A 14,266-nucleotide genomic window follows, 5' to 3' on the forward strand; every position below is an offset into this window, starting at 1 on the left:
CACCCAGGATCCAGGAGCACTCTTCTTCATGCCCCTGTGAACCTAAGGGTGATAAAGCCTTCCAACCTATTAACCCTGGAATAAGGAGGTATTACTGGAACTTGTGGTTTCCCTACATCCTGCCAAATCTTAGTTCCTAGAAAAAATACTTAGTTTTAAAGGACAAGAAGAATCAGATGAAAACACGGATGCCCCTCCCCCCATTATAGTGAATACATTGTATTATTTTGCTTCGATTTTAGCAAAACTGGAAATTTTCTCTTTGAGCTCATTCCAGTCAGGCTTTTGCTCTCATCACCCCAGCAGCAATATTGACAAGGTCACCAATGAACCCTATCTTGTCAAATCCAATTGATTGACACATTGACCATTCCATTCTTTATTTGGCCTACCACATATAGAGTCTCTTGTGTTTCGTATCCTAACTGTGATGTTACTTCTCATTCTCTTTTTATTTTTTTATGGTTTATTTTCATCTTCCCAACTTTTAAAAGCCAGTGTTCTCTCAGTCCCTTCCCTCCCTAGTTGATCTCATCCAGTCCCATGACTCTAAATGCCATCTACACTCTGACATTCCCCACATTACAGTTTTGTTTCCTTCCTCCCCTTCCTCTACCCATCTAGATATAGTTTCTTTATGGTCACTATATTTATATTCCAATAAGTATCACAAAACTAACTTTCCCAAAATCAAAATTTTTTCCTCCCTGAAAACTTGCTTGCTTTCTTATGTAATTCTTCCACTCTTCTCATCTTAACTCTGACCAAAACTTTGAGTTCCCTATCCTCATCCTTATCATTTAATTTCTCTATACACCTTGTTTTTTGTACCTTTAAAATATGCCTGAATCTGGTTGCTTCTCCTTATCCACACTGCTCCATACTAGTGACATCATTATCATTACTAACTGAACCCCGCAATGCCCTCCCAACTACTGTCCGGAGTCTTGTTCCCACCCAGCTGCTGTTCTCCTGGCAGGAGGCAATGACATTTAATATGGAATTCAGATCATGCAACTTCCCTGCTTCAAGCCCTGCAGAGGCTTGTCAAAATCATCATCATCTTCATCATCATCTACCCTCCTTACTGCACCCCTTAGGGACCCTGTAAAAAGAAAGAATATTTAAACTGGGGTTTTTGAGACTTTGATAAAGGAATTATTTGCACAAGTATGAGCAGAATGTAGGGGGCGGAAATCACAATTTATAAATCATTACCAAGAGCCAGTAAGTAAGGGAGGCTGCCCTGCTATTTCTCAAGGGTCAATGGAAGGAGGTGTGGCAAATCTGAAAAGAGTTGCAGGGGGAGAACTGCCTGACAGGAACTGTGACCTTAAGTGGAGGGCACAGACAGCCATAGCAACTCCTCAAGCCAGGTCCGTGCAATAAGTTTCCAATGACCTTCTCCCTCCTACTGATGTCCTGCTTGTGGCTTTGCATTTCCTGCCAGGAATTCCATGGACACAAACTACACAGATCAGCCTTCTGGGCATAGAGCAGGTGGAGAAGACTGGAGGGGGACAAAAAGAATATTGAGGGCACTGATCAAGACTTAAAAGACCCTTCCTTTCCCACTGTCGCATCTGTCAATACCCTCACCTTATCTGTTCCATCCAGAGCAAAACTTAGAGCAAGCCACAGGGCCTTTATAGTTGTACTTTTCTCTGCCTACACCCCAAATCTTCACACAGATGGTTCCAACCCATCATTCCAGTCTCTTCTTGCCCATCACTTCATAGAGAAGCCTTCTCACCCCAGTCACTCTGATGCACTTATCCTCTTAATATGCTTTACACTATCTAAAAAAAAACAGTTATTTATGTTTACTTGTTTTTATTTTCCTAACTTACTTGTTTACCTGTCTCCCTAAACAGAATTTAATTTTCAAGAATGAAAATTATGTTATTATGTTATGTTATTTCAAAATTAATTCCTAAGGTTTGAAATATAAACTCAAGACCTTTTTTAATAAATGAACTGCAGGTATTTCAGTAAGGTTGGAGTGAAGCTAAAGAGGAGAAAAATGAAAAATGTGACTGAATAAATATAAAGTTCCAGGACTAAGCAAGGCCAGACCCAGAAGTTGGACTAGACTCCAGAGTTGTACGAAGCCACTAAAGTATATAAGCAGGGCTGCTCCAGACCCAGGCACACTCTGTTGGAAGATCATATGGGCTGCCATGAGGAGAACAGATTGGAGAGAAGCCAGCCGAAAGTTGAGAACAATCAGGACAGTATTGCAAAAACCCAGGCAAAGACAAAGAGATGGAGAAGCTGGATGGGTTCCATCTCCCTCTCTTATATTGATGCATTCTTTTTTTAAATTATTTTTAATTTTTTTTTACAGACTGCATTTTGATTCATTGTACACAAATGAGGTACATCATTTTGTTTCTATGGTTGTGCACCAGGTAGATTTGTACCATTTGTGTAATTATACTTGTATATAGGGTAGTGATGTCTCTCTCATTCCACACTTTTTCATAACATCCCTCCCTCTCATTTCCTTCTACATAATCTAAAGTTCCTCCATTCTTCTCTCACTTATTTCCCATTTACATTATCTAAGAAACATGCAGTTATTTCTCTATATTAAAGCTTACAAAATCAAATAGAGTTGTAAAAATAAAAATAAGCTAAAGAGTGTGTGGGATGCACAAACTCTATGCTAACCTAGTGACTCCCAACTCCTCATGTTCTCCTGATGTTCATGTCCTTATGTGATCCTGTCTCCAAGGTGGATGGAGTCTTTGACTTGCTTTAAATGATATACAGGTGCTCCATCACTTATGATGGTGTTGCATCCTGCTAAGCCCATCCAAAGTTGAAAATATTGTAAGTCAAGAATGCATTTAAAATAAGAAGCTGACTGAATGTAATAGCCTAGCCTGGCCTACCTTAAATGTGCTAAGAACGCTTACGCTATCCTATATTTGTACACAACTATCTAACACAAAGCCTATTTTATAATAAAGTGTTTAATTGTTCATATAATTTATTAACCACTATAATGAAAGTAAGACTTAGAATGAGTGTATGGGTATGCTTTATATCACTGTAAAGGTGAAAAATTGTAAGTCGCAACATTCTAAGTCAGGGACCATTTGTAAGGAACAGTGATGCAATGTCACCTCTGTGATTACATTACATGAGGCTATAACCTCTGTCTGGCAAAGAGCATGTCCACATGGTGGACTTTGATGAAGAAACATCAATATTTGGGAGGCCCACAAGGTAAAGAACTGAAGGTAGCCTCTAGGACCTGAGAAATGCTCCAGTTGGCAGCCAGCACCTGATGCAACCATAGGAAACCAAATCCAGCGAGCAACTATGTGGTGTGTGGAAGTGGATCCTTCCCTGGTTCAGCCTTGACATGAGACCACAGCCACCTTCACTGTAGCCTCAGGAGACTGAAGCAGATAATCCAGCTAAACTCTGCCTGGACCGAAGGCCCACAGAAAATTCTCAAGAGAAGAAAAATTTGCTGGAAAACAGATCCAAAGAAATTATATAATACCGCACATAGAAACAAAGAAAAAAAATCATGAAAACGAGGCCAAGGGACATGCAAAATAGAATGAGAAGATGTAGCCAACATTTAATCATAGTCCCCAAGAAAAGAACAAAAACAATAGCAGAAAATTTCTATTCAAAGAAATGATGAGTAAGAATGTTTCAGGATTTATGAAAGTCTTCATTTCTCAGTGAGAAAATCCAAAAGAATTCAAGCAGTATAAATAAAAAGATTTCCATATCTAAACACTATAAGCCCATTTGAAATTACAAAACAACTAAAGATGAGGAGAACATTTTAAAAGCAGCTAGAGAGAAAAAGAACAAAAAATGGAACAAAATCTAAACTGACATTTCAACAATTGTGGTTAGTAGAATACAAACTGATTCTATATAAAATAGGATCTTTATGCACTAAAAAAATTAACTCTCAATGTGGAGTTTGTATTCAGCAAAACTTACCTCTCATGAATATGGTAAAATAACAATATTTTCAGACCAAAAAAATCTAAGTTTAGTAAAAATGAATTAATAGTAAAATAAAACAGGTAATGAATATAATTCAAGAAGATAGATGATTCAGAAAGGAGCATATGAGATACAAACATAAATGTGAAAAAGTACGCATACTTTTTGGTTAATATTAAACAATCACTGACTACATAAAACAATAACAAAACCTGTTCCTGGGATCAAGATATCAAGATTGAACTAAAAGTCAGGGAAAAACTAGCATATCCATGGAAAGTAGTAATACCAACATGATGTGTTCTTTAATTATTTGGGAGGAAAGTAGAGAAACTGATAAACTTTTGACTTTTTGAGTTAAATACATACATTAACATTTCTAGACTACTCATTAAAAATAAAGAAATAGACAAAAGTAGTACAAAATTTGAAGCCAAGAGAGGAATTATTCGGGGGGAAAATAAGGTAAAACAAGACAAGAAAGAGTAGTTAAAAAAAAAAAAAGAGAAATACAAAAACAAAATAAATTAAAAGCACAAAATAAGAAGGTAGAAATAACCCAAATATTTTAATAATCACAATCAATGCAAATCATCTTAACTGTCCAGTTAAAATTGTTGGATTGCCTTTTTTAAAATTATAGCTTGAGCTAATAGTAATCAAAGGCAGATAAAACTGTCTTGATAGTAGGCGAAAAAGACATCGAGGTAAAAGGTTTTACTGGTGAGGAAAAGCGTCCCCACGCACTGACAAAAGCCTGCAGTTGTCAGGTGGGTATAAAAATTCTGGTACATGCTTTCTCCGTTACTATAAATACCTGGAAAAAATATTTTCAGTTTATCTGATATATTCTTGCTGAATTTCTCAACTGATTACTTAGGAACCAAAGGATATAGTTTTACACTGAGAGAAAAAGCAAGATTGAGATTATTTCCCTCTTTTTCTCCTTGGTGGCACCCACCAGTAACAAAAAGTGTGCCTCACTTTCTTAAACTGAGCAATACCTGCAAGGAGAAGCACAGGATGCCAAACACTAAGATACTTACCTTTGGTAACTAGATTTCTTTCAAACTTGGACTTTCAGGTATAAATTGGTGCCTAGCAATATAGGGCCACCTTGGCAACCTTTGCCAACTGTGATGAGAGTAAGTAACAGAGAGAGCACCAGGATCCTGCAGCTCACTCCTTTGTCCTTGAAGCTGTGCTTGCATGTGTTTGTGTGTGTGCACGCATGCGTGTGTGTTTATTGTGATGTGTGTTGCTATTCTCTATACTCACTGAAACACCTGAGAATTTATGAAGGACAACACCCACATACTTTTGACTTTATACAACCTAGAAAAAAAAAAACTATTTTTCTTTAAATGTATCAAGCAAAGAATTCTTCCTTTCCAAGACTGTTATTGAGGTCACAAACTTATGCCAGTGACAGATCCATTGTCTGGGATATGTTTGCAACTCCTCTGCTGGAATCTCTTTGGACTCTCTGCAACACTCTTTTGAACATCTTTGAGTGTAGCAATGCTTCATCCTTTGAGAGTGTATTTGATTTTGTATAAACAGCCCTAAATCATTCAAAGCTAAAGCACATGAACAAGATGAGTGGCCAAGTTACATAACGCAGTCATCCACAGTTGAGGTGGGCTGTTAGAGAGAGTAGGGTTTGAGAGCTTCCTGATCCACGGAAAAAAATAGTCCAAGGCATGCAGTTGTTTTTCTAATGTGATTCCCAAACGAACTATCAATGTCATTTCAAAAATCTACATTACAGGAATATTTGGAGCACTGGAATCAGTATCTAATTTTCCAAGGGCATCACTTTTATTTTATTTTATTTATTATTTAAATTAAATTTATTTTTAATTCACATGCAAAAAAAATAAAAATTGTACATGTTTATGGATTACCATATGATGTTTTAAATACCTTAAACATTGCATAATATTTAAATCAGGATAAACATGTTTATCTCCTCAAATCTTTTCTTTGTGGTGAAATTCCATTTCTAGCAATAGCACACCAGAATTTCATACCCCTATCCAACTATAACTTAGCATCCATTGATCAACCTCTCCTCGGTTCTCTGTATCCCTTACTCTCCTCAGTCTCTGGTAACCGCATCTATTCCAATTTCTGTGAGATCAAATTGTTTTATATTCAACATATGAATGAGATTATCTGGTATTTGTCTTTCTGTGCTTTGCATAATTTGCTTAACATAGTTATTTCCAGTTCCAAATTGTAGCAAATGACAGGATTTCACCCTTTTAATGACTGAATAGTATTCTGTTGTTAGATGTGCCACATTTCCTTTATCCGTTCATTATTTGATAACCACTCAAACAGTTGTTTCCATTTTTTGGCCACTGTGAAGAGTGTTGCAGTAAACATGGGGGAGCACGTGCCTCTTCCACAGACTGATTTCTTATATACGTTTTTAAACAATTTTTATGAAAAATCATGTGGTACTAACCCTGTATCAGTCCTTATTCTACACATTTTATAATTATTGTTCATTAAACAACCTACCAATGCTAGGAAGTATACCCTATGACTAACTTCACTTTACAGAAGAGCAATCTGAACTCAAGGAGCTTCTCCAAACAGCCTAGTGTTATCTTTCAATTATTTCCCACTAGGTCCCAATGCAGAACACCATGCTTATCTCTAGATGGCCTCAGTTTTGCCACTTTACTCCTAATAGGCTCACCAATGTGGGTTTTAGTGGAGAACTTCTGTTTCCCAAATCATCTCATTCTGCATAGTGCACCTGTCTTTTGTTTCTTCTGGAAGAACACAAGCATGTCTTCTGTTGTTGTTCTCGCTCCCAAGATTCTCAAAATCATCTTAATCAACAAGCCTGCTAGCAAGGATTCTGAAAAATATAGTTCCCACCAGTACAGCCTGTGTCTTAAAAGGGAAAATATTTAAAGAGGAGGACGATGCTAAGTAACCAAGAGTAAGGCATGCTAGAAGTCAGGAAGGCTTGTCCAAAAGCAAGGTAAAAGGTTTGTAAGTTGGACTCAGTGTCAGGGAGTCTGTATTTATCAGTGATCTGCTGTGGGTCAGCAAGGGGGAAAACACAAGGAGAGATTTGAGCCCTACAACCACTTCTAGATTGCAATATTGATCTCATCGTTAGCTGGGGTGAGGAGCCAATTCCTCCCCCCTTAAATTGAACAGAGAATCATATCCTGATACTAAGCAGGAGTGAATGAATAAAAAGGAAAGAAAAATAGCAACATGTAAGTTGGGTTTTCTCTTGGCTTATTCTCTGGGTAACTCTGTTTTTAAGCCATACTTTTCAAAATGCTGTTTCTTCTATAAACAAGCAAAGGAACAGAGAAGGAAAACGTCTATTTCACTAGTTTTTAAGGGGATGTGGAAGTTAAGGTTTTAAGTATTTATGGTTTTCATTTTAAACTCAGATGCAATATAGTGACCTAGAAAGGCTAATGCTTTATGGTATAAAGTTTGAAAAAAAAATCAGTGGAATTATTCTGGGAAACTCCCTTTGGAAATGAAAAATAATCATCTGTTAAATTGCTTTTCTCTCTTTCATTTCTTAAAAATTTTTGTAGCAAGTTATCCAGGGGCTGAAAAATACACAGATAACATGGAGCCCAAGCTTTGCTGAATATTTACTAATACTTCTTCCTAATTATACTGCATGGGCATAATGCAGGATAAAAATGATATGGGAATTTAAATTCAATATATAGCTTTGCTATATATTGTTGCATTGTCCAGTGAAAAATATAATGACATTAAATATGCAACAGAAATGTTTCCATATATTTTTTCCTGTAGTTTCATTTATTTTTTTCTTTGTGGTCAAGTATGAAGTCCAAGATAAAACAATGACAGAGAAGCTGTAGTCAAATCTGTGTCTACTCCTGCATGAGGGACCTTTACAGAAATCAATTATGATTATAATTATGGTTTGTGTCTATACAATGATAGTGCTTTCCTGTTATGTCATTGTCCTTGACATTATTCCTGGTTTAAAAGAACACATTTCTAAATTGCCAAAAGTTCCATTTGTTACAGAGTCAGATATTCAATCTCCAAATAATATTTTTTAAAGTACAGAGTTCAATACCAGATCACAGGTAAAGGACCAGTTTCAGGGCAGCTTAGGGGTTCCAGGAAAGCTCTTTTAAACAGAGAACATGAGGAAATTAATAAATATCAGGTAGGATCATGGTGAGTTAGCAAGCACCATGTGTTACAACTGTCTTAAGAACATTAGCATTTTGACTCATTTATCCTCCCAACAACCTCAGGATTTTGATACACTTAATGACCCTATTTTTTTTTTCTTTTCTGTTTGTTTTATTTTGTTTTGTTTTGTTCATTGTACCAACAATTGAACCCAGGGTACTCAATCACTGAGCCACATCCCCATCCTTTTTAAAATATTTCATTTAGAGGCAGGGTCTCACAGAGTTGCTCAGTGTCTCTCTAAGTTGCTGAGGCTGGATTTGAATTTTGATCCTCCTGCCTCAGCCTCCTGAGTTGTTGGGATTACAGGCATGCATCACAGAGCCCAGCCTGGCCCTACTTTAAACATGAGGAAACAGAGATACAAAAAGGTAAACCACTGTCCAAGATCACATTGCCAGTAAAGAACAGATTGAGAAACCAGCTTGACTCCAGAAATCAGTCTATTTCAGAAGTTTGAATCACTGATATGGAGGAGGAAGAGAAAACTAAAAGATATGTTGGTGCTGCATTGTGATCACATATTGATCTTCCTGTCAGATCATTGAGACTTCCCTATCAACCTCTGGGTCACTCTCTCCTCTTCATATTTCACAAATTTAGCCCTAGACTCATGTTCCTCTCTCCAGTATCATCCCTCTCTTAATTCTTGTTGATTTCACTGTATCCATAGGACACATTTCACCAAATACAGTCCCCCAACCAGTGATACCAATACCACCTAATTCTCAGACCCCAACTTAAATGAACCGGATTTAAATATCTGGCCATGGGGCCTAGCAATCTGGATTCTCATAAGATTCTGCCCCAGCCAAAGTTTGGAATCTACTGCTGTGCTTCTTTCCTGGACCTCCTTTTCTTCAAGGAGTTTGCGTATCTCAGGCACGCCTACAGTCATAACCAACGTCTTCCCCAATACACTCCCTAAGCTCAGAGTTGTGCATTCCTGTATTGTGTGGATCTGAAATGTCTCCCAAAGGTTCATATGTTAAAGACCTGTCCCCCAGCTCGGCGCTGCTAGGAGGTTGTGGAACCTTTAAGAGATAGGGTCTACTGGGAAGACTTCCAATCATTGGGGGAATACTCTTGAAGGGAATATTAAGAAAGCCCCTCCTTCTTCTTCTCTTTTGCTTTCTAACCATGAGGTGAGAACTTTAGGGCTTCTTTTCACCATGATGGGCTACCTTGCCATAGGCCCAAAAGCAATGGAGCCAACAAACCAAAGACTAAAACCTCCAAACAAACTCTGAGCTAAAATAAACCTTTCATTTATGTAAGTTTATTATCTCAGGTATTTATTATAGTAACAGAAAGCTGATTAATACATCACCTGGATCTTTCCAACACATTCCTTCTTGTACCTTAAACTACCTTTCCTCTTGACTATGACCTCCCGTACATTGTTACTACCAACTTTCACTGTCCCTTGCCCTCTTAATGGCCTCTCTTCCCTCCTTATCTAGCTTAAATTCCATGGTTGAATATTTTAATCACTCTCTTGGGGAGATTCTTAACTTCTTGACCTTCCTCTTCTTTCTGACCTTACCTAGTAAAACTAAATCATACTTAAATGTAATTCTGCCTATTCTGTACCTGAACCTGTGTAACAGAACCTAGTTAAACACAAAAGCACACCAACCATTCTCCCTTGAAAGTAATTTCTACCCACCTGAGATTGGCCCCAGTGCTGCCTAGCAATTCTGATAGGCAGCCCCAGTCCATCTGCCCTGCTTGTCTAGGGGCTGTATTTCACCTTCCCTCTTCTCAAACACCCAACCCCTCCTCCCCCATATTCACTTTTAGCTGATGACCTTAGTTAATTTTCCATTGAGAAAATAGGAGCATTCACAGAAAAACGTCCTCAAGTTCACACTCTACCTTTTAGCATCTATAGTCATAAGCTCTACCTTTCCTCCCCTTGCTTCCACCTAAACAAATCCCTCCTCTTCTTTTCTAGATTGCTGCTACCTGAAGTGTGGCCCTGGATCAGCATCATTAGCATGATCTGAACGCTTGTTAGATGGCATTCCAAGCCCTGTCATCCCACCAAACACCTCTTCTCGGTCTCGATGGACCTCCATACTACCAAAACCCGTGATCAATTGTTAGTCTGTACTTTCTTGACCTACAGCAGCATCTGGCAGTTGATCGTCCACCTCTCTCATATATTTTGTTTGCTTGCCTATCAAACCTCCTTCTTGGTTTTATTCCTATGTAGCTGCTTGCTCCCTCCAAGTTTCCTTTGCAGAGCCCTTCTTTTTTTCCCACTCTCTTTCACTCAGAGTGCTCAGTTCTTGGTCATCTTTTCATTTCCTCAATGATATAACACAGTCCCTTGGCATTAAATGCCAACCACGTGCTGATGTCTTGCAAATGTGCAGCCAGGCATGTTTTCCTGAACCTAGTTTGTCCTGATACCCATTTGACACCTAATAGACATCTCAGACCTGAAATGTCTGAAGCAGAACTCCCAATTTCCCCTCATAAACCTGCTTTACCTATAGCATTTCCTATATAATTAAATAGCAAATTCTATCCAGAAAACAGAAATAGGTACAATTCTCAATTGCTCTCTTTCTTCCACACAATTTGTCAATAAATAGTATTAATTTTTTTGCCAAAATTTGGTCCTGTCTTAATCACTTTTCACCATCTCCAAATTAAGCATTGGTCCAGGCCAATGTCATTTTTCATGGCACTTCACAGTACATTCTTGGGAGTTTCCCTGCCCCCATTCTTGCCCCCTTACAGCATTATGAAGAAGCAGTCAGAGTCATTCTCTAAAAAAAGCCAATGTGTTTCTGTTCTTTGGCTCAAAATTGTAGTGGATTCCAAGTTTTCCCAGATGAAAATCTGGAGTCTTCACAGTGGCCTACAAGACATTATGTGACCTGGCTCCATCATCACTTTGTCATTTCCATACTCCTGATTGCCCACTCTTCCTCAGCTACATGTATTCTCTTGCTATTTTTTGAACACACCAGATCTGCTATTGCATGGAGCCTTTGGACTAGCCATTTCCTCTGTTTGCTGTGCTGTCCTATTTAATTGAATCACCTCCTTAAACCTACCTGACCACCTTGGGGTAATACTTTGGACCAATGCTTGTCATTCAGCTCTTCTTTTTCCATTGCTTTTATCAGTCTAACATACTATATATTTTACTTACTATATTTGTTGTTTATCATCATTCTTAACCTGCTAGGATGTAATTTGCCTAAGGGTCAGGATCTCTGGTTGATTGATATGCTCCAACTACTTCAAACAGTGCCTGCTACATAGCAATGAATTTTTAATGAATGCTGGCTGAGTGACTGAAAGCATGACAAATGGAATGCATGGGTCTTATAGATGCAACTTGAATGGAATTTAGGAGAAGACCTGGTTTGAAATTCTGGACTAACCATTACTGTCTGTCTAACTTTGGACAAGTCACTAAACCACGCTTAACTTCTGATTTTATCAAGGGAGAATCTTGGTATCCACTTTATCAGATTTTTTAAGGTAATGTTTGAGGAAACCCTTTGAAAGTATTAAGTATTATACTAAGGGGACTACATAACTTATTATCCAAGCTGAACACTTTCAAGAGTTAAAGAGGGCACCCTTAATAATTGCAACCAGGGGTATCCAATTCAAATCAGGGCAAAGAGCCATCATATATTGTATCAAATCCTGTTGTATCTACTTTCAAAATACACATCTAGAATCATGTAGTTCTCATCACTTCTATCACCCCTACCCTAGTTCAAAACACTGCCTCCTTTCATCTGGTCAACTGTGATAACCTCCTATACTGTCCTCTCTTGATCCCTATGAAGTATTCTCTCCACCTCACCCTGGATGGGGTTATTAAAAGTAAATCAGACCAAGTCATTTCTCTGCTTCAAATGACTCAAAACTTCACCTGTCACTCAGGAAAAGACCCTAACTACTTAGCAAAGCCCATTGTATTTCAGATTCTTTCTGTGACACCACCTCTTTCCCCCATGTGTCTCCAAAGTCTCAAGCATGCTTCTACCTCAGGGTCTTCATGCTTAGTTTTTTCTCTACCTGAAATCTCTTTCCCTTGTACATTCACAACCCTCCATGTCCCTCACCTCTCTACTTAAATGTCTACATATCACCCTATGTAATAAAATAGCAAATCCTCCCTCTTAACCAAGCCTCTGGCATGCTCTACCTTTTTCATCTGCTTCACTAGTTTTCTTTTTCTCCATAGCACTTGTAATAACTTAACATCTCCTGTGTCTGTACTCATTTATTGTCTATCTCACCAGTCACAATATAATACCAGTGAGAGCAAGAATGCTGTCTTTCTGTTGCTGTATCCCAGAATCTAAAACAATGTCTGGTACCTAATCAGCAATCTATTTGTTGCATAAATGAATGAATGAAATTAAAGACATAATTACATGCAGATCAGACATAAATGAACCTGATTAGTGCAATAACTACCAAGCTAGGAAATGTAAGTGCACCGGTCCCTATGAATTCCCCTCAAAATGTTCTCACAGTGTTTGAGGCCTCCCTTGATGCATTTAGGTATGAAAGGAGGAGAATATTAAGTCAGCCTAGGTGGTGACGTAAATGAGAGTTGGCAGAAAGCACAGGGCGAGCCAGGTGGTGTGACTCCTTTGGAGTTCATGCGGACATCTGAACAATACAAAGTGCCCTGTGGCATATTCTCATTTTGAAACACTCCAACATATTAATTCCTTTCCTAATTTATACTCAGCATAAGAACAAAGCCTCTAAATGTTCAACTTAAAGCCACAAGTGGAAATGTTGTATAGGGATGATATACTTCCCAGTTGGCTTGTTGGTTTATTTGCTTATTTAACCTAGAACAGAATTGGCTATGGGTATACAACTGGGTGCCATATGTGAGAGCCTCATAAAGGATGATATCTTTATTTCTATGACAAAACCACTCTAAAAGATATGGTTTCTAAATCTATGAATCTGTCACATGAAAACGACTCACTGGAAATGAAATATCGTCCTAAACAATACCAAATTAGTAGTCAGATGAGATTTTTTTCAATCAATTTACTTTGTTCAATTAACTTAGACTTATTTAATTTTAGACCTAGGTAGAAGTAAATATTTAAAAACTTAATTTAATAATACCATACATATCCAGAAATTTTAATGGTTTTATAAAGTTACAGACATTTAAAAATTTATTTAAAATGTCTTTTCTCAAAATTGACATAAGTTTTACAATCAAATATGAATAATACCCTTTACCAAGAAATGAGGATAACAGAATCAGAGTGGGTGAGGAAGTGAGTGAATATATAAATTTAGAATTTTGCAGGGAGAGATTTATTGAAGAGCTGCCACTTCATTTCAATTCTATCCCAAACCCTTTATGAAGAAGATACAGTTTTAGGAGTTCCAGAAAGATCTTTAAGGAGAAAGAATTGTGTGAAAAGTGAACCAAAAGTCATAGTGTTCAAGTTTAATTATTCATGTGTCATACAAACCATATATGCATGTTTGTGTGTACACAAAGTTGTTAGCTTTAGATCTGTAAAATGTGCTGAAAATCAAGCATCATGTGACTTTTGCCTTGACTTAATATTCAGAAAGTTTATATAAATAATAGAATTCAGTGCAATAGTTTTATGAGGAATTTGGTAATGTTGATATTTATATAAATAACATGTACATTAATATTTTAAGTTGTGAACAGATGACATTGTTGCCCTACCAAGAATGCATAAAGGCAACACCCTGTAGGGTAACATGAAGCAGTCATTTGTTTTATTATGCCTGGTAATCAAAATAGATGGTTAGCAGCCCAGTAAAATAATATGATCATCAGGTAAAATTTTGTTCTTGTTTAAAATGGAAAAGAAAGGTGGTGTCATTTATTTTTGTCATTGTTGATAAAGCATTTTGCTATCACAAGTGAAAATCAGGCTCAGTAAATAAGTCCAAAGAATAGGCTTATGTTAATTCTTCTAATGTAAAACCATGATTTCCCAATATATTACCCAATTGTCATATGTCTTACTGCCCTACATATGAGGGCAAAATGTGATCTACAGGT

The 14,266-nt window shown here is 37.5% G+C and overlaps 1 protein-coding gene across 3 annotated transcripts in view; it reads left to right on the forward strand.

Annotated features, from left to right (window-relative positions):
• Ptchd4 (patched domain containing 4) overlaps positions 1–14,266 on the forward strand; it is a 187,186-nt gene that overhangs the window by 109,056 nt on the left and 63,864 nt on the right. Inside the window, exon 3 of one of the 3 annotated variants that reach the window (XM_047558936.1) lies at positions 10,163–10,216. The exons of the other annotated variants lie outside the window; for them this stretch is intronic. Coding sequence (XP_047414892.1) covers positions 10,163–10,209 — 47 coding nt within the window. The 3' untranslated portion in view covers positions 10,210–10,216. Of the gene's footprint in view, positions 1–10,162; positions 10,217–14,266 lie in introns of those variants that run through there. 3 annotated transcript variants of the gene reach the window in all.

This window comes from Sciurus carolinensis, chromosome 7, assembly GCF_902686445.1.
Source record: "Sciurus carolinensis chromosome 7, mSciCar1.2, whole genome shotgun sequence".
NCBI lineage: Eukaryota > Metazoa > Chordata > Mammalia > Rodentia > Sciuridae > Sciurus > Sciurus carolinensis.